The sequence below is a fragment of the Carlito syrichta genome, unplaced genomic scaffold (genome assembly GCF_000164805.1).
Source record: "Carlito syrichta isolate Samal-C Ts95f unplaced genomic scaffold, Tarsius_syrichta-2.0.1 Scaffold135706, whole genome shotgun sequence".
NCBI lineage: Eukaryota > Metazoa > Chordata > Mammalia > Primates > Tarsiidae > Carlito > Carlito syrichta.
This window is the reverse complement of record NW_007079802.1, coordinates 331307-357457: the sequence shown is the minus strand read 5'-3', so window position 1 is coordinate 357457 and position 26151 is coordinate 331307. Positions and strand designations below refer to the sequence as shown.

Here is a 26151-nt window from a genome sequence, read left to right as displayed (position 1 = left end):
TCATTGTGTCTGCTTGTGACATCTGCATGTGTGGCACACGCTTGACAACCATGAATCCAGTTAGCAGAAGGACAAGGCTGATAGGATCAGTGAGGCAGTGCAGAAGAGTGACAAGCCTGGCTCCTTTATGCTGTCCCTGAATTGCCAGCCTGACCAACCCGAAACTCACCTGCCTTGGGATTTCCTGTCAAGTGAAACAATACAATTCCTCGTTGTTAAGCCAATACAGTGTTGTTGTTTTAGAGATGAGGTCTCATGTTGCCCAGGCTGGCCTCGCCCTCCTGGGCTCAAGCAATCCTCCTACCTCAGTGTCTCAAAGTGCTGGAATTACAGGTGCATGAACTGTGCCCAGCCCTCATTTGTTTACAGTGGAAGGCATCCTGATGATTACAACTCAGTATCATTATCCCTGCTATGAACTGTGAGCCAGGGCCCAAGAGGCAGGTGACTACTCAAAGTCCCAAAGAGTACAAATTCCCAAAAAAACACCACACCACACAGGCGAGTCCATCTATGCATCTCTTGGGAGATGCTAAAGATGTATTTCGGTAAGTTTTTTTTTCTTTTGAGTTGGAGTCTCACTCTGTCGCTCAGACTGGAGTACAGTGGCACGCTCCTGGCCACCACAGCCTCGACCTGCTGGGCTCTGGCGATTCTTCCGCCTCAGCCTTCCAAGTAGCTGGAACTACAGGCACATGCTACCACACCCGGCTAATTTTTTACTTAATGTAGAGCTGAGGTCTTGCCAAGTTGCCGGGGCGGGTCTTAAACCCGCGGGCTCAGGCAATTCACTCACCAGGCTGAGCCACCAAGCCCGGCCCTCTCGGTAAACTTTCTCAGAGGTTCTCTCATGCCTTAGGTCTGATTCCCTTCCTTTCTCTTCCCAAAGCTATTATGCCGCCAAAATAAATGACAGCTGATTTCAAGAGAAAGTTCCACATTTCACATCCTTCTAAAGGGAGTCTGAATCTGCACGCTGAGAGAAGCTGAGAAAGAAGGAATAACTCTATGATGATAATTACACAGCTCCAGTTCTAAGATGACGATCTACAGTTGGCCAAAAAAAGACACTTTACAAAGCACAAGCCCAAGAAATCCTAAAAAGAAGGCCCATGTGTGATGGAGAAGTTAGTGACAGGAAGCATCTGAGCATTTACTATTAAAATTCCATTTCCAACTCATTCACTAACATCACCTGAGGCTATTTATACAGTGACATAAAACTTCTACCTTGACACCACTAGTGAAGCTCTAATTAATGTAAGATCATCCCAATCTGGTCTTGTTGCCAGGACTATACAACCATCCGCAGAAATTTAACATGAAAAAGGAGAAAAAAAATGATATGTACACCAGTATATACCCACAGTCCTGAGAGGTATGTTCAACAGAATTGGCTCTCCATCCTTCCTTCTTTCTCCCTCTCTTTTAAAGGGGGCAGAGGGAAGAGAAATGAAAACATTTATAGCGACTCTATACCAATTTAGGTGCTTTTACTTATACCTGGCTTAATTTCGAAGTGACACAACACAAGGAAACAAGTTCACATGATGGCTGGAAAGTGCTTGCACTACTGAACCAGGGAGGGGGGAATGGACACCTGGAAACGAATCATAAAGTCATGCTATGTAACATGCCATGGACATACTGTCTGAGTCCAAAGAGCTTCTTCCCCTAAGGTTTGGCCCCCTGAGCCCTGGCATACCTTGGTGGTGTCTGAATGCTTGTTCTGCAGTTGCTCCAAATACAGCTCGTTGACCTCCCCAAGAACCAACAGCTGCCTGTTCAAGAACTCCATCTGCTGCTGGACCGACTCACTATTTGAGAGCTAATCAAAAAACACAAGCAAAGTGAAAAACCTGACAACATAAAATTAACACATGACAATAAAGAGAAAACCAGCTAGGAACACAAGATTTCAATGCTAGGGCTGAATAAACAGCTTCCATGGTTTTAAACTCCATAACATGCTGGTAGGTGGGGAGGACAGCACCCAAACGCAACAAAAATGGACAGAAATGCTCTTCAAAACTGAGCTTTGCAAAGGGGAAGGAACTCAGATGCAATATATCAATGTTCCCACAAGATAACTAAGAAGGTGGATGGGAATATGACCAAGGTCCAGTGGGATAAAGCTTTAGGGGCAACTCACTAGTTCTTCAATAAATGATGCAGAGAGTGCAATGAATCCCAAAGGATACACAGCTCAAAAACCTGAGTGGACGTTTTGCACTTATGAAAACAAAGTAAAAGAAAGAGTTCCACAGGATATGCACAGACCAGGTTTTGAGGATGGACATCTTTTGTTGCAGGGAGCGGTCTGTGCATTGTAGGACGTTTGGCAGTATCCCAGCCCCTATCCACTAGATGCCAGTAGCACCTACAATGTCAACCTAAAATTTCTCCAGACATTGCTAAATGTCTGGGGCAGGTGAGAGGTTAGTGGGGGAATATGGCAGGTGGGTGGCTGAGGGGGCACAGCAGAATCACTCCCTGCTGGGAGCCCCCGACACAGGCACTTAAGTAATAGAATTTGTCCCTTCTGAAGGAAGAATGTCAGCAAATGGCATCTGAACAGACACGGGCCTGCCTCATGTCTTACCTTCTGAGAAACTTGACTGAGCAGCAGTTCGGTGTGACACACCTTGTTGTTGGCCTTCTTTAGTTCTATCCGCAGCTCTGCAATCATGTTCCTGCAGTCCTCCAGCTTTGTCTACCCAAAGAGACATGGATGTGAAGTAAGAGCTGCACCAACAGGTCAGAAGTCTGCCTGGCCATCAACCCACAGAGAATTGGAGTTGCCTAGTTCTTAATTATTCTACTATTCTTGGGCCATCAGAATTTGACTTCTTAGTTTTAAAAAGTAAGTCATGACTGACTTCTGAGTTACTTACAGTTTAACAAAAGAAAAAAGAAGACCTTAGAGCCTCAGTTCTCAAACTGTGCGCTAAAGAGCCCAGGGCTACACATCTAACTCACAGAGATGCTGCAGAAATATTTTAAATTTTTGAGGGAGACACAGCGACATCTGTTGGACACCCTGTGAATTACTAACTAGCTGGAGGTAGTGGACAGTCCAGGATCAGATGGTGCTGCAGGTCTGTGGATGTTATCATATCTTTGTGAAGCCAAGCTTTTAGTGGTTGCTGTGATAAAAAGCACCATGAGAAAACCAATGTGAAACAGGAAATGAGAAAGTCACTGTCCACTCTGATTCCAAAATCTAAGATGCTATGCAGTACCCAACAGATGCACACATGGCATTAATAACTGCAGTCATTTTAAAATAAAATTTAAAACATTTTAATTTATGTGTATTACTTCCAAGCAGCTCCTAAGTTGTTAGGACATAAATACACACTAGGTTGTTTAGATCTACATAATGAGCAGAATTGTCAAGTGCTTCTTTTGGTTACAGAGTGCCAGAAAAAAATTACTGAGGCACTAGGGAAGCTATGAACCAAGAAGGCTGGGGAAACTTTGCCCTAGATAAGATTGATCTGACATGAAATAGATCTGCCATAATCTCAGAGAGAAAAGCACTCATCTTCATTAAGCTGAAATAAGGCGACAAAACTTAAGAAAACACTTCCAGCCAGGCTTAGTGGTTCAACCTGTAATCCCACGCTTTGGGAGGCCAAGGTGAGTGAACTGCCTGAGCCCATGGGTTCGAGACATGCCCGGGCAACTTGGCAAGACCTCATCTCTACAATAAATAAAAAAAATTAGCCGGGCATGATAGTGCGCGCCTGTAGTTCCAGCTACTTGGAAGGTTGAGGCAGAAGGATCACTAGAGCCCAGCGGTTGAGGATGCGGTGGCTGGGAGCGGCCACTGCATTCCAGTCTGGGTGACAGAGTGACACTCCAACTCAAAAGAAAAAAAAAAAAACACTTCCGCTCTCCCCCCAGTTGCTTTCCTGCCTTCTCTTGGTTGACTTGCTTGGTGTGCAGTTTATACCTGTAATTCCTGGCTCTGGTTGTAGAATTCTTCTCGGTCATGCTGCAGCTGTCGGATCTGGCTGTGGAGCTGGGTTACCACAGTGTCACGCTGTTCCTGAAGCTGACTGTATCTGGCTTGTTCTTTCTGCAGACTAACCTTCCATATCTGGATGTCTTTCTCTTGTAACTTCAACTGATCTTTCTAGCAGAGACCAGAAATGCCATCATGTAGCTGCCTTCCAACACAGGCAGTGGAGCTCAAGTTTAAAACACATTGCAAACATTTCATCTAAACAGTCATAAGTGACACTAGACAGACAAAATCTGACAGCTCACTACTGTCTTACTTGGCTTTAGGTCAAGGTTTTCCAAATTTCACATTAGCAAGTAGATCATAAATCACTTAAAGAACTTTTCTCAGTATTTCTCAGCTTCCAATACTCTCAAAAGTCTTAACCATCAATACCAGAACAAGAGCTCTAATACATGGTACTGATTAGGTTTAGCAAATGATGGACATTTTCTGTACCAGGCATTGAGCAAGTGCTTATTTACATGAATTATTTTAACCATCACAACTTTAAAAGTAGGTGCTGCTATTATAATTTCCATTTTACAGAATTGGTAACAGACGCTTCAAGAGGCCAAACCACTTTTCTAAGGTAACACCTGATAAAGTCAAAAGCCAAAACTAGGTCTGAGAGGCTTCACACACCCAGTACACCCTACACACTTAAGTTTTATGTCACAAACAACTTTAGCACGGCTGGTTTCACATTTGGAAAAATAATCTTTTGGTCCTTTATCATCATAGCCAATTACAAGCAAACACACAAAAACTCACTTGTCCCCATGGTTTCTGAGAGCTAAAAGGGCATTCCAAGATCTCGTTTTCATGGTTAGTCTAAGAGACTAAGGGACCTGCCCAGAGCCATCCCTGTGAGCCAGGATCGAGAACCTTGACCTCATCAACTGCTGCTCTTCACAAGCTACCGTGCTGACCCCAAACCAGACAAAAAATGGAGTCAGCTTTCGCCGCCCCATCCTCACCATGGCAGCGTTATGTTCCTCCAGAGCTGCTGCTTTGATCACCTTGCGCAGCAGCCGCCTGTTCCGGAGAGCGTGCTGCTGCCTCTTGAAACGCTCATACAGTAGCTGGTTGTGCAGTAAAAGCAACTGGTCTCGGAGGGTGCGGATCTCATCTGAGGGAGGAGAGCCTGATTTTAAAGCAGAGGGAGGTGGCAGAAATGCCTTTTACATATCGTTCAATCAACCCAGGCGTTGTTAGCTTAAGAAACATAACTCTAAGAAACAAATCACCACTCACTTTGCAAGTGACCACTTGGCTCCCAGCAAGAGTCATTCATTGGAACAGAGGTCCCTAACCCCTAGGCCACGGACTAGAATGGTCTGTCTGAGGCCTGCTAGGAACTGGACTGCACAGCAGGAGGTGAGTAGGTGATTAGAGCTCCGCCTCCTACCAGATCAGCTGCAGCAATAGATTCTCATAGGAGTGTAAACCCTATTGTGAACTGTGTATGTGAGGGATCTAGGTTGCACGCTCCTTATGACAATCTAATGCCTGATGATCCTACACCACACCTGTCCATGGAAAAATTGTCTTCCATGAAATCAGTCCCTGATGTCAAAAAGGCTGGGGATTGCTGCATTAGGAGAGGGAGGGGTATATTTACAACCCAGCTCACTTTATTTTATTCTTTTTTTTAGGTGGAGTCTCACTCCATCACCCAGGCTGGAGCGCCATGGCACACTCACAGCCACCCCAGGTATCGACCTGCTGGGCTCCGGCGATCCTTCTGCCTCAGCCTCCCAAGTAGCTGGAACTACAGGCATGCGCTATCACACCCAGCTAAGTTTTGATTTATTGTAGAGACGACGTCTCGCCAAGTTGCCTGGGCTGGTCTCAAACCCATCTCCCTTTTAAAGGAAAGTCAAGAGTTGTATCATTGTGGGATGAATGCTTGGGAGTTTTCTTTCTTTTTCCCCACAAATCACTTTCAGATGCTCTTTCTATCTCTCAAGGCCCCTGCTCACTTGTGTGTTGTCCCCCAGGAAGACGCCCCTTCATCCCTCTCTTCACCTGGGTCTTTTCTAGAAATGCCTGGTGTGAAGTCTACACTTTTTGCACTTTTCTCAAGCTCATGGTACTTGCCACTTTTCAGAAACAAGAAATGCTGACTCAACAACACTTGAGATCCTTTAGTCAAGCAGATAAGCTGGCTAGGGCAGTAGCCAAGGGCAGGTCTGTTTCCTACAGGGCACCGCCTTCAAGGACACAAAAGGAAACAAGCAAGCAGGAACCATATGGGCTGGATTGGAGCTAAAGTAACAACTTTACCTCCAAAATGGGTCCAGTCGACAGACTTGCTGGGTAAAGACAACCTAGGAAGAAAGTTTTTGAGTAACAAAGTTATTGATCTTACTTAGAAAAAAACTTATCTGGTCTTTATTTGCAGTAAGGTTAGATCACTTCCTTGTAATCAAAATTCGCAATGGCATAAGAACGTTTCAAACTCCAAGTCCACATGGAGTTGGAAAAGCCTCACAGTGGGTGGAACCGGCAGGAGGCCCTGCTACATACAAGTCTCCAGTGGAGAAGCCCTCATGCTGAGCTCCCACTGTGCACACTGAGGCCTCTGTTTCTGGGTCAACTCTCCAAAGAAACTGAGTAGTCAGACACGCCAAGAGCTGTTTTCAATCCTCTCTGTTGAAATATACAAGCAATAGCTAGCTCTCTGTTGAGAAGCTACTATCACCCAAGTTTAAGGAAAAAGTAGGTAATTTACCTGACTCTATCATACCAAATCTCATTTAAAAAAAAATTCCTGTCAAATTCTACCTTAAGATATTATATAGAAGAAAAATAAAAATTAACATTCCCCAAGCATCTATTTTAAAATGGCATATAATTCAAGCTCTGGACTAATTACTTCCTTTATTCCTTCTCTGGACATCCTTTGAAAAGGATAATTTAAAAAGGATTGAAAACAGTGTCTCAAGACAGACTTCTTTCTAGGAAACCTTATACATCTTGGGATTAGGGGTTGGATCAGGTCACATGAACCTCTATAAAATGCTGATTTTATCTTCTACCAAATAAACTATGATACCAAAATTATGAGACTGAGTGCTACCTACTGCGCTAACGAGGCACCTGATACCAAAATTAAAAGTAATCACCTGTAACTAGAGAGGAAAATCCTGTGACAAAAATTCTTATATTCTCTAAAGTACCACAACTTCATTTTTAGCCTACAAATTTCAGAGAGCAAAAGTAAAAGCACTTTAGTGTTCTCATGGAACAGTGACACAAAACGGCCTTATCTGCAGCAAGATCACGATACAAAAAAGACTTAATTCTGAAATGACCTGCTATGTACAGAACTATCCAATTTAATGTGCATATATAATGGTCATGTATATGAAAAGGCAACAGACTAGGATGCCTGACAAAACAGTAGAGAACCAGCTGTCTCTGGGTGTTTCTTGTTCCCACCCTGGCGCTTTCTGTAATTTAGGATACAAAGGAATGTTTAAACACAAAGAGCCAGAGCCCCTTACTTGTTCAGCTCCTTGCTGTGTGCATCTGCTCCCTGCTGTATCAGCCTGTCCAGTACTTCCAAGGGGGAGGTAGAGGGCATGAAATCTTCCTCGGCATTTCCTTTTGCTTTCCTTAACAGTTCCTCAGTCTTCTTGCTGATAAAATGATGGGCTGTCTTTGGCAAGGCCACCTCAAAAAGATGATCGTACGGGGGAAGCTGCCCGCTCCCAAAGCCCACTGCCCGCTGAGGTGGAATTTTACAAGGGCTAGGAGTGAGGATACTGGTCTCCAAGGAAGTCTGGCGTTCCCTGTCTCCAGCAGGGCTTTCATCAGCACCGCCACAAGGGAGGTCTATGGGAGTAAAGGCTTGCTTTGGTGTGTCAGGCCCAAGCTTGTCCAGGGAGGAGTGCAGAGGCTCAGGGTTCACGCAGGCACCCTGAGCACTGGAGGCTGCTGAATGGGTCTTCCGCTGAGAGCCTGGGAGACTATCTCGGTAGAAGGGAGAGTCAAAACCTCCTCGAGGAACCATGGGCTCGGCCTCTGCTGTAGTGATCTCAGAAAGTTCTTTAGATATTGCAGCTGAGAGGAGGAAGGGAAAGAAGAGAACACTGAGTAAATATTCAACCTGGGAAAGGCCAGGCAGTTTGGGGTTGCATGCTGCCATGTACCAGGACCAAACAGAGGGGGGATAAAAGTGGTATCTCTTTACCTGGCACAGGTTCTAGACTAAGATACTCATATTATTCCCCCAAGGGAAGAAAAACCAAGCAAGTTTATGAGCATTGACACTAAATTCCAATTTTACAGCAGAATGAGGGTCAAGTTTTATCATCCCACAGCAATCCCACATACGTTACCTTCTTCTTTATCTTTTTCAATACTATCTTCTTCAGAGGCCAAATCACCTAAAAACCCTGGAAGATCACTTAGAGTGACAGCACCTTTGCTGCCTGATAGCTCTTCTAAAGAGAAACAAATAAAACTAAAGTCAAAGAAATACACTGTAATCCCTACAAGTATAAAATTGCTTACATTGTAATAGGACATGTCTATAATAATTCTTTCTGCTCAACAGAGAAGGCTGAAAATGGCTCTTTCCTGGGGTTACTACAAAAGGCCAAGATGTTACAGATAATATAATTAAAGGTACCAAAAATAATCCCATAGGAAATAAAATCCCCAGTCCTTAATATCTCCAAGAAGGTCAGGCTTGATGGCTCAGTCTGTAATCCTGTGCCTTGGGAGGCTGAAGTGAGTGGATTGCCTGAGTCCGTGGGTTCAAGACTGCCTGGGCAACTTGGTGAGACCTCATCTCTACAATAAATCAAAAAATTAGCCGGGCGTGGTAGTGTGAGCCTGTAGTTCCATCTACTTGGAAGGTTGAGATGGAAGGATCGCCAGAGCCCAGCAGATCTACGCTGGGGTGGCCATGAGTGTGCCACTATACTCCAACCTGGGCAATGGAGTGAGACTCTGACTCAAAAAGAAAAAAAAAAAGACTTTTTTCATTATCTCTAGGCTTCAGTGTTTTGTGGTATTCTAGAACCTCGTTTCCATATAACTTTGATTTTAAACACATATAACCCAATTAGAAGAGACAAGCAAGGCTTATCATGATCCAGAGATTTTACCTAATCCTCTGTCATTCGCAAGATGATGTTGTCTATGTAGACATGGCCTTGCAGAATCTGTTCTCTCTTCCTGAAAAGATAAGTTTCATTCATATCACAAGGCAAAAATCGTGTACATGTTCGCTAGCATACTGTAAAGGAGTTTAAAGGTCAGCCCAGTGATTCTCAAACTGCTTGGTCTCAGGATGCCTTCTTCAAAGTCTTAAAAATGATTTGAGAACCCCAAGAGCTTTTGTTGGTGTGATTACATCTATTGATCATCAATGTATTAAAATTAAAACCAAGAAACTTTGACAATATTTAATTCCCTTAAAAATAACAAATCCACTGAATGCTTATGTAAATTATATATATTTTATGAAAAATAAATATATTTTCAAAAACAAAAATACATTTAATGAGAAAAGTTGAACTGTTATACATTTTTGCAATCTCTTTAACATGGGGTTTAATGAAAGGTAGCAAGATTCTCATATCTGCCTCCACATTCAATCTGGTAAAAAATTTTATTTTGGCTGAAATATAGAAGAAAAATCTGGAGCCCCACAGATATGTAATTGCAAAAAGTAAATATATGTTAATAGACTTTCTGTGGGTAATCAGCTTTGATATTACATCAAAACTTGACAAGTGGTGGCTTCTCGAAAGCTAGTTACAAAGTGGGATGTGAAACCACACCAATTAACTTTCACACTGTGTTAAAATCCTTGTACTCTGAATGCACTTTTTACCTATGCAGGATTCTGTAACATCATACATTGGATATTTAGAAAACATTTGCTCACCAGGTTATTTGGATCTTCCAAATGTTGAAACACTTCATTATACAACATCAAAAAATCAAATTATTAACCAAGCTTCTCAAGACTTTTCAATGACACAAAAGTCTTGGAGAAACTATCAAGTTCGTGTTAGATACAAGTTTTTTAATATCCTAATTTTCACCTGAAAGTTGAATTTTATCATTGGCAACAAATACCGTTAGTTGTTTATCTTAAAGTGACAGACTTGGTTCATCATTTGAGAAACTGCTTGCAAAATATTCAAGTCTGAATAACCAGCTTGTAAGTCACTTGTTCTTTCAAATAAAACTGGTGCTCCATGAAAAAAAGGAGCTAATTCTGCTCTCAATTCAAATAATCACAAAAGTACCTGAGATCATCATCATACTCTGATATGTAGCAAACATGCTTCATGCATATTTCCTATTTTGTCACAAAGAATATTAAACATGTGTTCTCAGGGGCCAAGACTGATTAAAATTGATAATTTTTACTGCTTAATATAGATTTATTGTAACTGAAGGAGCATGTGAAGGAACAAGCCAAGGCCTATTAGGATAGCTCGGTGTGTGCCTTGATTCACACTAAGTTGCCATCACCCCCCCCCCCCCGGCTCCTGATTGTCTTTGGGTCATCAGTGCAGTTGCCAGCACAGTGGAAAGGGCAAAAAATAGCTTAGCGTTACTATAAAAGTAGGTTTGATCCTGCTGGATTCCATAAAAGGGTTTTGGGACCCCAGGAAGCAGCAGATCACACCTTGAGAGGTGCTAGTTAGTCTACTTTCATTTATTCTGATTTAAACCCACTGCTTTTTGGGTCAGAATTCTATCTGTCCCAATCAAGCTTCACAAAGTAAGGCCTGCAAACGAGTGCCTGGGCAAAGGGACTGCAGGCATGCTGGTACACACCTTCCTGGGGGGCGTAACTGTGGCCTGGGGGAGTGAATTGTGCACATAGTCATCCGAATGGCAGAGTGGGGCTGGAGGAGGAGAGGTTGCCGGGGTTCCCAAAGGAGTTCCTTTTCCACCTGCTCAGAGACAAAGGGCAGAACATAAATGAACATTGAACTTAACGATGAGAAAAACTGCTGATTTTTTTTCCAGCCTATTACTATGCATAAAGCTACTAGAGTTAATTTCCTAGGAATCTAAATCTCTCTTTTTCTTTTAGGTTTACTTTACACATTTTGAAAGCCCCAGAAGTTTACGTTAAGTGTTAAAAACAGGTTTACAACTGCAAGTGGCCCCCAAACCCACTATTAATCTAAGAAACAGCTCCTTCTATCATAAAAGACATGCCAAAACCAACCAATCAAATCCAACCTAAAACATACATACCAGTTGTACCAAAGACTTTACTGTAAGGGTGTGACAAATCAGGTGGGACATTTCCAGGAGAAGTTGGAGGAGTGGTCATACCACAAACCATAGATGGGCTCCAAACAGTAGCCTGGGAAGTTAACAAAGCCCATCAACAATAGCAAATGAACCTGGAGTCATCTGCAAAGTTTATATCCACAACCAACATTCAGATTACATTTATCCTTTTCAACTAGAAAAGGGCATCTTATTAAAGCTTTATCAAGAGACAAGTTGCATTCTGTAAGTCAAGACTTCAAGATGGATCCAAGAGGCAAACAGTAATTTTCTCTGCTAATATGGATCCTTAAAAGTGACTCCTGAAATGAGCAGTGTGATGTTTTCCCAACCATATACTAATTCCTGACCCAAACAGTCACCAGATAGCAGAGGAGAGGACAGATACACTACTTGACTCCATACTTGTGGGGGCTCAGATATCAGCCGTGTCGACGGGGAACTCAGAGACTGAGGTAGCTGCCCTGGCATGTTTAACAACGTCAGCCGAGTAGAGTAAGGGGTAGAAGTAGCATTCCCTAAGACAAAAGGGAAGAACACAGGGGGTTAGTCTGTGACTTTAGAATGTTCTGATAAAAAATGGTTTTCTATCCCATTCAGTAAGCCTCAATTCCCTATATTTAAAACATTTCTGACATCCTTGGGCACAAAGTAGTAACATTTAAAAGTCTTGTTAAGTGCTCTTTGGAAATAAAGTTCAGTAAGAGTTGTTGTTTAGTTAAGCCCCAGGATAACTTGAAAAGGTAAAATATGGATGACAGCTTCAGTGGGTACGTGATCCACAGAGGAAGCCTAGAGTTTTAAATTAATCCAATTCCAAACTGCCCAGACTCATTCAAACTGTATCAGAGCTACAGCTCAGAGGACCTCACTCCAAATATCTGGAAAATAGAAAGATTCCCTTATAAGGTGGGCCCTAGAAGTGAACCTGATTCTATTTTCATTGTTAAGTGTTGAAGACATATCACCAAGTCTGTTGCATACTATCAGGTAGGACTGATCAAGGACATTTAAATTAAACTTGAAGGATAAATTAATTATAAGAAAATGGAGGCAAATTAAAATTTAAACTATTTAGAGAAAAGTTCTTAGGAAATGAACTAAGTCTTACTCTAAGAAAAGAAAGCCAACAAAGATAAACAATGCTTTCCAGAGACAAAGTTGTAAAACAGATAAGTACCAAAGTCACTTTTTACCATAGCTATTCTGTGTGTCAACATAAGGGCTGGCGGTGACATCAGTGGAACGATGAGGAAAGCGGGCTGAGATTTGGTGAGACACAGAATAGCCATCTTCATATGAGGCTTCTGTAGGGTCCAGAGAGATTTTGGCACACTCTATTACAACGTCATGAGTTTCTAATCTCTTCCACCTAGAAAAGGAAACAAAAGTCAAAAAATGCAAATGGTAATCCATCCCATCAAGTCAGTTAAATACTTAAGAGTGCCAGCTCAGTGCCAGCCACAGAAATTATGACAGCAAAGAACAAGGGAGATGCATGTCAGCTCAAGTAAGAAACAGTACTAGAATATAAACAATTAGCCATTCATTTTCACAAACCTATACCTTATCTTCTTACAATGGTTATAACAAGCTAACATAAACCAATTTGCAACAAAAAATGTATCAACAAAAGACTAGGCACCACACCTGATTAATTTTTTTTATTTTTGTAGAGACAATGTCTCGCCATGTTGCTCAAACTGGTCTCAAACTCCTAAGCTCAAGCAATCCTCCAGCCTCGCCCTCCCAAAGAGATCTATGTGCTTCTAAGTGGTTAGTAACTCCAGAGACTCACAGCCTCTGTTCTAAGGTTTACAAAGCACAGTACAGCAACACTAAAAGCACTCCATAAGCTTATCCTAACAACACGTGATCCTACACCATTTTTGTACACATCTTACATGCTGAAAATGTGGTATTAAATACGGAAATGAAGGTGTCCAGGGCATGGGGACAATAGAAGGCTTCCCCAAGGGGCAAGACGTTCAATTTCAGGGTTGCACCTTTGATCACTGCCCGGGTCCTCACTGTCTGTGGGATATGTGTTATAGGGCAGACTCCTCATTACACATTCTCAGCATGACTGGAAAGTGATTAAGTGAGAGCAAGAGTCAGGATGCATGTGTACACAAAGAAGATTGAGTTTAGGGAAGAAAATGAGAATCATAATAAAATCAGAATACATTTAAATGTTTTAATCAAAGTAATATATGCACTTACAGGATTTCCTTGATTCTTAAATGAACTTTTCATATTTTAATAGCTCTAAAACTGGGAACTTCAGTCTAATCAATTGTGTGCTGGTTTATTTGGCATTTTTTTCTTTCTCAGATGTACATAAAATATAAGTGCATCACATATTCAATGCTATCCTAGATTCAATGAAATACGGTAGTTGAAAAGTCAATATAGTACTAAAGGGTACCTCCCATCCCTCTCCCCTGTAGCCACTCTAGCAGCTGCTTCCAATTCTGTTAGCTGAATGATGATCCTACTTCTATATTTCTAAAGTATTACACTAAGCTTTCAGGTTCTGGATTTATAAACTGTAGACATCATCAATAAACTTACTATTATGAAAGGTGAGGTCGAGGTCACTTACATATATCTTTTCTCTCTTCCCTAATGCTCTCAAAATAACAATATCATTGTTTTGTTTTTTTCCAACATCGATTTCAATAATTATTATTATGACTACGTAAATACTACTCACAACTGAGCCAAAGAGTAAACTATGATAATATTTCCTTTCTTGTTCAATTTAGTTTGCCTTAGTTTACACTGCAGTTTTCATTTTTCTGTTTCTTTTCCTCTATCTTCTGTGTATCTATTGCTAATTCTTCCTAAACTTATTCTAACAGCTCTGAAACAACGCCCAATATAACTTCTACATAAAGAAATGCAAAGAATCTGCTAGGATACATGTAACCTCCTTCTCTCCCTAAAGAGCTCCCTTTCAAAGTGCTTTCCCTCCTACATCACTCGGAACCAGTTGTTCTCAGCACTGCTGTGCAGCACTCGTTCTAACACTTTCTTCTACCATGATCGTAAGTCGGGGCCCAGTCTCCTGAACTGTCTTCCTCCTTCTTGATTTTACTCTCATATTGGTGGACACATGCCTAAGTAGTTAGTTGAGAAAGGATATACAGGAGGGAAATTTGAGTCCTTGCATACCTAAAAGTGTCTCATACTTGACAGGCAATTCAGCTGGGTATAGAATTCAAAGTTACAAACCTTTCTCTCAATTTTGAGGTGTTTCAGATGCTAACAACATCCTTATTTCTTCTTTGTTTCTTTCATTTTTTAAAGAGACAATGTCTCACTTTGTTGCCCAGGTTGGAATGCAGTAGTGTGATCATAACTCACCATAACCTCAAACTCTGGGGTTCAAGGGATCTTCCTGCCTCAGCTTCCCAAGCAACTGGGACTACAGGTGACCACCACCAAGCCCAGCTATTTTTTTCTTTTTTTCTGACTCTTATTAAGTGTTTTTAAAAATTTATTTACTTATTTATTTTTTTGAGTTAGAGTCTCACTCTGTCCCATAGGCTGGAATGCAGTGGCATGCACATGGCCACCACATCAACCTGCTAGGCTCAGGCGATCCTTATGTTTCAGTCATCCAAGTAGCTGGAACTACAGGCACGTGCCACCACGCCTGGCTAATTTTTTGATTTATTGTGGAGATGAGGTCTCCGTCAAGTTGCCCAGGCTGGATTCGATCCCATGAGTTCAGGCAATCCTCTCATCTCAGCCTCCCAAAGTACTGGGATTATAGGCGTGAGCCACCATGTCTAGCCTCTACTGTCTTCTTAAACCTTCTTTTTTATTGGATGTTGGACCTCCTGGACTTTTCTACTCTTCTCATACTCCCCATCCTTATCCTTTGCTTCTGCTTTCTGAGATGTTCTCAACTTTATCTTCTAATTCTTTTATTGAAATGTGTATTTTGGCTCTGAATTTCAACTTAAGAGTTCTTTCTTTAGTCTCAAATGTTCCTTTTCCGTGGCACCCTGACCTTGATGCATGCACAAATGCCTTATCGCTGTAGCTCCTGTGGATACTTTCCTCTACTCTATCATCAGTTTCTTTCTAGCTTCTTTTTTTCCTTCTTATGTTAGTCTCTGTCTCTCAAGGTAAAACTTTCTTCAAAGAACAGTTGATCTCCTTTTGTGAAACGCCAAGGTGAGTGAGGTTCTGTAAATGAGGAGGTTTCCCATTTAACATAGTTGGTTGAATACATAGACCCAATTGTACAACCTCCAAAAATCCCACTGTCTACAGTAATGACATGCCTGTTTGTTTTTATATATAAGCCCACAAAGAGAAGAAGAACAGGTGAAGAGAGAATAGCACCAGTTTTTGAAACCAGAAAGCCCACAGGCAGGTGGTAACTGACAGCAATCCAAGAAAGTGGAATCCTACACTGCCACTGTTTCAAAGCAATTTCCAACCTGATTATACTGCAGAATCCTTACGATGCTGAAGAATTTATAGCATCAGATACTTCTGGAACTGGGGGTGAGCGGCAGGCAGATGAGGGCAGCTAAAATATGGAAGACAGGATAAAAACTGCTAGAGGAGCAGTTAGAGCCCCTGGACCCTTCCCCAACTCTACACTCCCAGATGATAGCTCTTTTCTCTCCAGAAATCTGGATGGTTCTCTAGAAAGTTAAAAAATGAGGTCTGAATGAGGTATTCTAGAAATAGTTAGGAGCATTCCAAACAAAGGGGCTAAGTGAGCATATATGCTCTGAATGCCAAGACCGCCAACCTCTCGTTACCACGCCCTTCCTTCCCCTCAGCAGCAGTGAGACCTTTACTAGCCTGTAGATCAAAAGATTCTTTTCTAAAAAATGTGATCAGCTCAAGAAGAAAATAATACCGGCATCAGTATCTCCAACAAATGCTCAGAACAAGTCCCGCCCCTGTGAACAAAGCTTTTTAGTCTCCCTATCCAAACATAAACAGATTATCAGATGCTTTCCGAAGCCTCAAAGATGTAAAAAGAACAGAAAATAGAAAAGAAAGCAGCTCAGAAATAACAAATTACAAAGGCAAAAGAAAACTCTCTCCCCATATGTATATATTCAGTTATGTGTTGCTTAATGACAGGGATACCTTTTGAAAACTGAGTCATTAGGCAATTTCATCACTGTGCAAACATCATAGAGTGTACTTACACAAAGTAGATGGTACAGCCTAGTAGACTCCTAGGTTATATGGTCCAGCCTACTACACACCTAGGCTATATCATATAGTCTATTGCTCCTGGGCTACAAACCTGTTGTAGGCAACTGTAACAAAATGGAAAGTATTTGTGTATCTAAACATAGAAAAGGTACAGTAAAAATACAGTGCTATAATCTTTTTTTTTTTTTTTTTTTGAGTTGGAGTATCACTGTGTCACCCAGGCTGGAGTGCAGTAGCATGCTGACGGCCACTGCAGCCTCGACCTACTGGGCTCAGGCGATCCTTCTACCTTAGCCTTCCAAGTAGCTGGAACTACAGGCATGTGCCACCATGCCTGGCTAATTTTTTTTTTTATTGTAGGGATGAAGTCTCACCAAGTTGCCCAGGCTGGAAGTATTGTAATCTTATGGGACCACCATCATCTATTCAGTCAATCATGGACTAAAACATTGTCAATATATGATTATACTAGGATTTCTAGAAGGAAAGACAAATATGAAAGAGGAAAGGAAATCAAGCACAAAATAAAGAAAATTTTGTAGAACTTAAAGAGCTGCTAGAATGAACAATGAGAATAGACTCACACAAGGAACATCACTAGGAAATTTCAGAAAAGCATGACAACAAACAGAACACTCTACCAGCTCCCATAAAGAAAAATATAGCAAATACACATGATCAAAAGTCAGAATGTCTTTGGATTTCAACAGCAACACTGGAAGCAAGGTGATAATGGAATAATGCCTTCAAATTACTGAATGAGACTGATCCCAACCTAGAAGTCTACACCCAGCCAAACAACTGCATCCTTCCTCAGAATATCAGAGGACATGTTTCATCAAGACAAGAGTAATCAAAGAAAGAAGACATGAGCTACAGAAGTAAGAGATCTTACACAGGGGGGAGGTGAAGGGAAGCCCAAGAGAGCAGGGTGACAGTTGGGTGCCAGGCACAAGTGACAACCAGTTCCGGTCAGAACACAACTGCTAAGATAGGCAAGTTGCCAGCCATCCTGAAGGTTCCTGCCCTGTACCATCTTCATAACCAAGGTGACTCCTGTCTGTACTTAGCTTGTCTCAACTACATACTGATGAAGTTCCCACTCATGTTTCTTTGCCAGATCAGCTGAGAACACTGATTTGATCCCACAGAAGGATGTGGCCCTGACCTATTCCTGAGAGCTGGAAGTAGCCAACTCAGAACAGCCTCCTCCCTCTGCCATATTTCGGCAGCACATCCAGTACCCAGCCCTTGCTAAGAGCCTTGCCAGATGCTCTGATGAGAGTAAGCCTTACATTTCCCAGCTCACTTGTGACCTCATACACTGAATTCCCAGAAGGGGCTATAAAGTCTCAAGGAAGGTGAACTTAGCTTGTCTTGACCAAGACTCAGATACTCTGTTCTTCTACTCGTCTCCAGGAAATGTTCATCTAACTGACAAGACTGCCTTTCCCTTAGCTAGGCTTTGCTTCCTAATCAACTGGCTTTTCAAAACAAAATACTTGTGGTAAAACAATTTTTTAAAAACTAGAGAATGATTAATACAAAAGTAAGAATGATAAGCTGTCTCTGAAATAGGACAGAAAATAGGGAGAAAGAGGGTCGGTCCCACAGAGGGCTTCTAAGGTACTGGTAATATTCTATTTTTTAAACTGGATGCTGGCTACACATGTTTGTGTATTATTATTAAACTGTACATGCACATTTTAAAATACTTCTCCAAATATAATATATGCCTGGACTCTGTGTGGCAGAGGTAGGGATTATGGAGAGGTGAGGCTTTCTGTAGGAGCATCAGGAAATGAGTCAACTTTTTCAGTGGGAGATCCCCATATATCAATATCTGTGGGTCAGTGTCCCCAAAAAAGGTTCAATCCCCTAACTGGAAAGTGCAAGCCTGGCTGCCAACCAGAGAAAAGTAGAAGGAAGGAGCCGAGCCTCCCACAGCTCAGTCTGTAAATTTCTTCTACTTCCTCCTTCAGTTTCACCCTCAGTCCCAATCTCCTTCATGCCTAGAATCCTCACATTAGGAGCTTCATGGTTCAGCTTCTCCAGCGAACCAACCTGAGAACTTCTGCAGGGCCCCACAGAGGCTGGAAGTCACCTGGCTACAGAGGATGGAGAAAGGGCCTTAGGGAGTCCCACCACTCCATCTATATATATATATATTTTTTTGAGTTGGAGTCTCACTCTGCCGCCAGGCTGAAGTGCAGTGGCATGCTCACAGCCACCGCAGCCTTGACCTGCTGGGCTCAGGCAATCCTTCTGCCTCAGCCTTCCGAGTAGCTGGAACTACAGGAATGTGCCACCATGCCCAGCTAATTTTTTGATTTATTGTAGAGATAAGGTCTCGCCAAGTTGCCCAAGCTGGTCTCGAACCCATGGGCTCAGTCAATCCTCTCACCTCTCGCCTCCCAAAGTGCTAAGACTATAGGCATGAGCCACCGCACCCACTCACACATTTTCTAGAATCCACTTGTTTTCAGTCACACATTTCACTTCCTTCCTCGAACAATCACTGGCACCACGGAGGTGTGAGGCTATCTGGAGGACCCACACCTGTGCGACAACTTCCTCCACTCTGCCAAATTTCAGGCTCATACAAATTTTAGCAGTACAGTAAGTTCATCCAAGTGGAATGCTTCTGTAAGTAAAAAAACCCATATTCCCAAATAAGACCCCAACAGGGGTATCTCCTAGATCACATTTTCAGTTTCTCAAGAGATTCTTGAAAATTCTATCACTAGATAGTTTCGTTTCTTTACCTTCGAGGGTCCAGTTCGTGGTCCTTTGATCCAGTCACTAATTCCGGATGAATTCGCACATGCTCCATCATTGGCTAGAAGAGTTTGGGTTGACAAATTAGAAAGGGCTGAATCTTTGTGGTATACCCAAACGATGGACTATTTGACAATAAAAAGAAATGAAGTACTGACATGTTACAACATGAATAAACCTTGAAATATTACACTGAGTGAAAGAAACCACTCATAAAGACAACATGTTATATGATCCCACTTATATAAAATGTCCAGAATAGGCAAATCTATAAAGAGAGAAAGTGGATGCCTAGAGATGGCATGGGGGAGGGGCGGAGAGGGCTTGGGGAATGCTGAATTTCTTTCCAAAATTTCCCAGCCGACCATTTAATACAAAAAAATGTAAGTGCAGCCATCTAAATATCAAATAAGTGAGTGGTTTTAATTTACCTTGACCACTTCTTCAAAAGTCTCCAGGTTTTCTTTCATGCTATAGTGAGAACGCAGAAAGGAGACGAAGTTGCAAGGGTACATTCCATAAAGGCGATGGAAGAGCGCATACACACTGGCATGGAGATGGACGAGATACACTTCTGCCACGTGGCCTACAAAAGGAGCCCATTGAGGAGCCTCTTAGTGGGACACAAGACTGAGGTGTGCAAATAGACATGAATACATGGCTGCCAGCATGACTTATCCCTTACGTATACTCCCAACCCAGTCCAAAGACAGGAAGTCAGAGTGGTATTCCAAACTGCAAATCTGAACACAGCAGACACCCCTATTTCAAATCTAACGGTGGCTACCTATAGCCTTTGGATAAACTCCAGTCCACTGATTGTGATATATGAAGGCTCTTCCTGATCTCACCTCTGCCATCCTCTCCAGCCTCCCCTCAGAAAGGACCCCAGACAATCTCGCGATATTGAACTGTCTTTAATAATGGTTGTCCTCCCTAAAATTTATACTTCTCCATTGTCGAATTCAGTGTGAGTTTCTTGAGTAAAGGACTGTCTTACCTCAGATCATCAGTGCTTTGCACTGGACCAGGTGTATAACAAGCATACATTTGTGGAATGAACAGTTCAGAATCTTTTAAAATCAGTATATAGCCCTAGTTTTGCAGACTTATAACTATAGAATGAAAAAAACTATTATCCAGAAATTAGCTTCAAGAGCTAAGAGTGGGAGAAATTGAAAACCCAGTGAGTTTAGCCTGACCTAGATTCTGTGGAAACCTCTGTCCATGGAAAGGTCCTCCACAATAGGGACAGACAATTCCCTTCTCCCAAAGGAGATCCCACCAAACAAGCTGGCCCCTACATGAGCCTGTGCTTGGGATTTAGTCCTATGCAGGAAGCCACGGCACTCTGTCTCACAAGCCTGACATATTCATCCTTTTGAAAGGAATAGCTCATGCTGGGATTACTCAAAGAATCTGAATTTCACATGCTTATAGCTTCAGAATCACTCTGATAGAGCCATGCTACCTGCCGGTATGAAAAAAAAAATCCCACTGCTTTTGAAACTGGAACGCTAATCAGGACATGCTGCATTTCCCTCCTCCCTCGACAGATACAAAGTACAGATTCTTAGAACCCGACATTTGTGTCACAACAGAGCAGCAGAGGAAGAAAAAAAGGTTCTACAAGCATAGTCCTGTAGTGCTACAAGATAGATGAAGGTTGTTTTGCAGTTTACTAAAAAGCAGGAAGTTTTACATCCTACCACTCCATTTCTCTGACAACTAATCGTTTTAAGTGAAAAGAACAAGGAGGGCATCTCAATAGTCATGCTTCTTATATGTGCCTATAGTGGACGCACCCAAGGGATTTCCTCATCTATCTAGTGAAAATCACTCATTTCAGCTATAAAGTTCTATATGCGCATCCCTTCCAGTATATGGGCAGTTAATCAACAATGAAAACATTTATCTTGTAGTGTCATACAACATATAAGGAGATCTGTACCTGGTTTCTTCAGGCACCATGATGAAAGGCGGCCAAAAATGTCAAAGAAATCAAGGAGGTGCTGCTTCCCAGACTGTGGAATCATTGGTAGCATAGTTATCAACACCAAGACACCTGTAGTGAGGACCACGACATCAGTGTCCATCTGCAGGAGGAAACGTCACACAAGAAACACTTGTCAGATACAGCACCAGGATCAGAACTGCACAATATGTGAAGAGGGTCTAAATACTAAGGGAATCACAAATAAGAAGTTCATGTACATCCTCATTTCCCTGCCCCTAATGAGGAGACATTAAAATGACTCACCAGGAAAACCACTGAGATCCAGCTCTACTGTAATGAGTCTGTGAGGACCATTTATGATACACTTACACTACACAGGTGCATCAGATAGTGAGTTTAAACTGACTTGGGGACCCAGTCCTGAAGCCTTAGGATGCCCTATTTACAGCACTTGGATGAAAGCACAAGAAATAGCTTTTTGACAGAACGCAGGAATGCTGCTCTGTTTTCATTCATTCAACCAAATCCTAAGGTATTTACTTTGTGTTAAGTCAATTAACAACTGGGCGCAGAGGCTCATGCCTGTAATGCTAGTATCTTGGGAGCCAGAGATGAAAGGATTTCCTGAGCCCAGAGGTTTGAGACTAGCCTGGGCAACTTGGTGAGATCTCATCTCTACAATAAATAAAAAAATTAGCCGGGTGTGATGGTATATGCCTGTAGTTCCACCTATATGGAAGGCTAGGGTAGAAGGATCACCTGACCCCAGCAGACTGAGACTGCAATAGACGTGAGCATGCCACTGCACTCTACTATATATCTACTATACACTGCACTCTACTATACATTGACAAGTAACACTATTTTAAAAGGACTACAACAGAAGTATAATCGAAGAAGAAATTAGTATAGCACCAACAAGTCAACTTAATGGCTCTCTTCACAGCAGTATTTAGAGATCAGTAAATTTTTAAAAATACAGAAACCTCTGACCATGTCTATAGTTTAAATATCAAGTCAAATAACTTTAGGCTAATTGAGGACATTTAACATCCAATGGATAATGAATCAACCCTGACTAGCTATAGCAGTTCACCTGACCTGTAATTAAAGTATGGATATGTGCCAAGTAGCTGAAACTTGGATTTACAAAACAAGATATCAGTCAAAAGATTATCATGCAGACTAAGATATCCATCATTCCTGTTAGAAAAGGAATCCTAGTGCCGGGCTCGGTGGCTCAGCCTGTAATCCCATGCCTTTGGGAGGCTGAGGTGAGTGGATTGCCTGAGCCCGCGGGTTCGAGACCCACCTGGGCAGGTGAGACCTCATCTCTACAATAAACCAAAAAAATCAGCCAGGCGTGGTAGCGTGTGCCTGTAGTTCCAGCTACTTGGAAGGCTGAGGCGAAAGGATCGCCGGAGCCCAGTAGGTCGAGGCTGCGGTGGCCGGGAGCGGCCATTGTACTCCAGTCTGGGCGACAGTGAGACTTTAACTCAAAAAAAAAAAAAAAAAAAAAAAAAGAAAAGGAATCCTCGAGTCTGGAAATAAAGTTTTAAATATATTTAATTTTTACATTAAGCACCAAGCCTTTGTTATGGCAGATATTTAGTAAGAAAAATATATGGTAGGAGAATTAAGAATATATGAGAACATAGTGAGAATACACAATGATTCTCACCAAAAAGAACTAGCCCTAATTTCATTTATCATAACAGTCTAACTGAAGATTAGATTAATGATTAATGATTAATATTCAAAGCTTGCCCTATTGGAAAAAATAAGTGTTTTTGCAATCTCAACTAAATATTGTACCTAAAAATTGGATTATATTCTTACCAATTCACTTGCTTAAAAAATATTAAGTTGTTAACATTGTTCCTGTTTTTTCTTAACATTAAATGCATGTGTTACAATACTCTACCAGTGTGGCTTCTTGGGACCCACTCTAGGGATAATAAAACAGTCACCCTTCTTGGCAGACACGAAAATCAATTTGCATGGTGCTCTATCAGATGAATCCCACAGTACTTCCATCCTGCAACAAATACTACTGGCTATTTTCATGTCTCTGCGCGGTATAGGCAGTTAATATTAACCACATTTTCTCATTTTATAGATAGGAAATAAGTCCAGGAACTAAAACAGATTAAGCAAATAGCCTGAGCATTGCAGCAAGCCACTGATAAAACTAAAACCATAAAAGTTCAATTTACATTTTGACTCCATGTCAAAAAATGCACTAAATTTAGTGCAAAAAATAGTAGAATGCAAATCAGTAGGACTTACACCAACAAAATCGTAATTATAGCTGCAAGCAGAACATATTCCTAAATGGTTACAACTTTAAACCATTTTCTATTAGCTAAAAGAGAATTTAGAAACAAGGATTCCCAAAAGAGAATCCAGCATATTGTTAACTGAGGGAAGGCTAAACAATGATGAAATCCAATAATATAACACTGGATGCATCTAACTGAAATTTTACCATATTTGCTTGGACAAAATATTCAACAGTACTAGTGGTGTATTTGAGAACTTATTAAGTACCAACTCTGGGCTACATTACATTTGACAAAAACTAAACGCTGGTTGGGCACGGGGGCTCACACCTATAATCCCAGCACTTTGGGAGGCCAAGGTGAGAGGATTGCCTGAGTCCAGGTGTTCAAGACCAGCCTGGTCTACAATAAGTCAAAAAACTAGCCGGGTGTGGTGGTGCATGCCTGTAGTTCCAGCTAGTTGGAAGGCTGAAGCAGAAGGATCACCCAAGCCCAGCAGGTTGAGGCTGTGGTGGTCATGAGCGTGCCACTGCATTCCAGCCTGGGCAACAGAGTGAGACGCCAACTCAAAAAAACAAAACTAAATGCCTATAAGTTTTTAAACTCTGAAAGTTAAAATCTAGCTTACTTGTTTTAAGTTACTCAAAGTTTCAGAAACTATACTCCAAAGCCATTTCATTCAAATCCTTACAAACATCCTACCTTGAGACATTTTAGTAAAGAAGGCAAAAGAGGTGCTTGAGAGAGCTTATGCTTCCAAGATGGCTGCAGTCTTATGACATGCCCCAGTAATGAGAGGATGGATAACCGAGTGGTGGCTTTGCCCACATATTCGTTAATTTTGTCCAAGAGGTGCTGAAAATGTAAAAGAACACGGGAAATTCTCACAAGAACACATGAAGTTAACACAATTAAAGGCAGCAATAACATACTCCAGCCTCTCACTCTTCTCTTATGTAAAGCAAGGGTCAAGCAGGTAGAGATCGAACTTAAGATTTTAAAAACCATGTTAGCAAACAAAACAATACAGCATTTGGCCTGAGATAGTGCTGCCAGTTTGCAATTCATGAAAAAGGACCCCATAATTCAGGTCTCCAAGAGGGAAGGAGACCTCTTCATAGCCCTCACTTAAGAGTACAAATAGGCCACTTCTTCCAAAAACCACTAGTCCCAAACTGGCAGGTTGTTGAAGCCAGGAGGGGATTCTGCTGAAAGCAGACACGTATTGCTAGAGCAACCCAGCCTATTGTTTGGTCCCAAGTATCAATGAGGTAGTAGGAGAAGGTATGATGCAGCCCAGAATAAAGAAAAAAAGCAAGATGTATTGTAAAAGGCACACCATGGCAAGGTCTTCAAATCCTAGAAGACACTCTCATACCAAAAGTCTTTAATTGCAATGCTTTGTTAGACAGCTATCACAAACAAATATAAAAACAAAAGGGAAACACAAAGGAGCCTTGGAAGTGCCTGATGTTAGAAAATAGGACTTATTACTTGCCACCTTGGCCTCCTGCACTTACAGATTTTCCCATATTGATAAAAGTCTAAAAATCCTATTCAAAGCATGGGTTGAAAGATGGGTACTTTATGAGTCAAATCACCATACAATTAAGTACTGGAATTATAGGATTTCCTTAAACAACAAGATTTCTAAACCTTTGCAATATGTTTTATTTTATAAACTTTTCAGGAAACATGAGCCCTACAAATTATTTTATATGTGTTTATAATCTGGGAACAAGGTCATCTGTGGCATACAGCATTCATCAGAAAAAGCTCTGGGTAATTCATACAGAGGACTTGCATAGAAGCTGTTACATTCCTCGAAGAGAACATATTAAACGCCCTCTCTGGTTTCAGCAGTTACCTTGTCATGTGGCTCTTGCAAGGTAGTCAGGATGTGCAATACTGGCTGAGAATTGGTATCCAAGTAATAATCCACCAAGGTGTTAACAAGCATGGGACCACGGTCTAAATTAAGAAAAGGACAATTTACAAAACTTATTTCCTTCAATATTCTCTATTTACCTCAAATAGCTGCCTGCCACAAAATCTGCCTGTCACAGATGTTTCCTTATACGCTAACCCAAGTTTTATGTAGCATTATATTTCTGCCTTCTTTATTTAGGCTTAACAATAAGATAATTCCAAGCCCTCAAGTTCATATAGACACACTTTGTGTAGATGTGCTTTTTTCCCCACTTAACAATGTGTTGTAGCCACCATCCCTGTCAGCACCTATGACCTATGTGATTCTTTGCACTGACATCTTAGTGTTCTACTGCACAGCACCACGTAACCAATTTAAACTTTTACTTATGGTTTTTCTAGTGTTTTGCTATATTTCACCCAAGGCTATAATAAGATACAGATTCTTCTCAGTAGGCTAAATGGTATATATTTTTAAACTAATGACAGATATTCCAAAAAGCTGAACAACAGTTTATACTTCTATTAACAGTGCCCATTTTAGGCCGGGCATAGTGGCTTATACCTACAGTCCCAGCACTTCGGGAGGTCAAGGCAGGAGGATTGCTTGAGGACAGGTGTTTGAGACTAGCCTAGGCAACATAGCGAAACCTCATCTTGACAAAAATAAAAAATTAGAGAGTGTTGTGGTGCACACCTATAGTCCCAGCTACTCAGGA

At 41.6% G+C, this 26151-nt stretch overlaps 1 protein-coding gene across 6 annotated transcripts in view; it reads right to left on the bottom strand.

The window, feature by feature from the left end:
- The window catches only part of TSC1 (tuberous sclerosis 1), a 48410-nt gene that overhangs the window by 2986 nt on the left and 19273 nt on the right, over positions 1 to 26151 (bottom strand). For 3 of the 6 annotated variants that reach the window (XM_021708282.1, XM_021708283.1, XM_008049513.1), the window contains 17 exons: positions 25371 to 25474; positions 24206 to 24358; positions 21216 to 21360; positions 19696 to 19850; positions 19252 to 19325; positions 12487 to 12662; positions 11684 to 11808; positions 11252 to 11363; positions 10823 to 10941; positions 9133 to 9202; positions 8359 to 8463; positions 7522 to 8080; positions 6299 to 6342; positions 4990 to 5156; positions 3959 to 4141; positions 2603 to 2713; positions 1706 to 1828 (listed from right to left, as the gene is read on the bottom strand). In XM_021708282.1, the coding sequence (XP_021563957.1) occupies positions 1706 to 1828; positions 2603 to 2713; positions 3959 to 4141; positions 4990 to 5156; positions 6299 to 6342; positions 7522 to 8080; positions 8359 to 8463; positions 9133 to 9202; positions 10823 to 10941; positions 11252 to 11363; positions 11684 to 11808; positions 12487 to 12662; positions 19252 to 19325; positions 19696 to 19850; positions 21216 to 21360; positions 24206 to 24358; positions 25371 to 25474 (2525 nt within the window). Of the gene's footprint in view, positions 1 to 1705; positions 1829 to 2602; positions 2714 to 3958; positions 4142 to 4989; positions 5157 to 6298; positions 6343 to 7521; positions 8081 to 8358; positions 8464 to 9132; positions 9203 to 10822; positions 10945 to 11251; positions 11364 to 11683; positions 11809 to 12486; positions 12663 to 19251; positions 19326 to 19695; positions 19851 to 21215; positions 21361 to 24205; positions 24359 to 25370; positions 25475 to 26151 lie in introns of all 6 variants that reach the window. The other 3 variants (XM_008049514.2, XM_021708284.1, XM_008049515.2) reach the window with 3 other exon arrangements.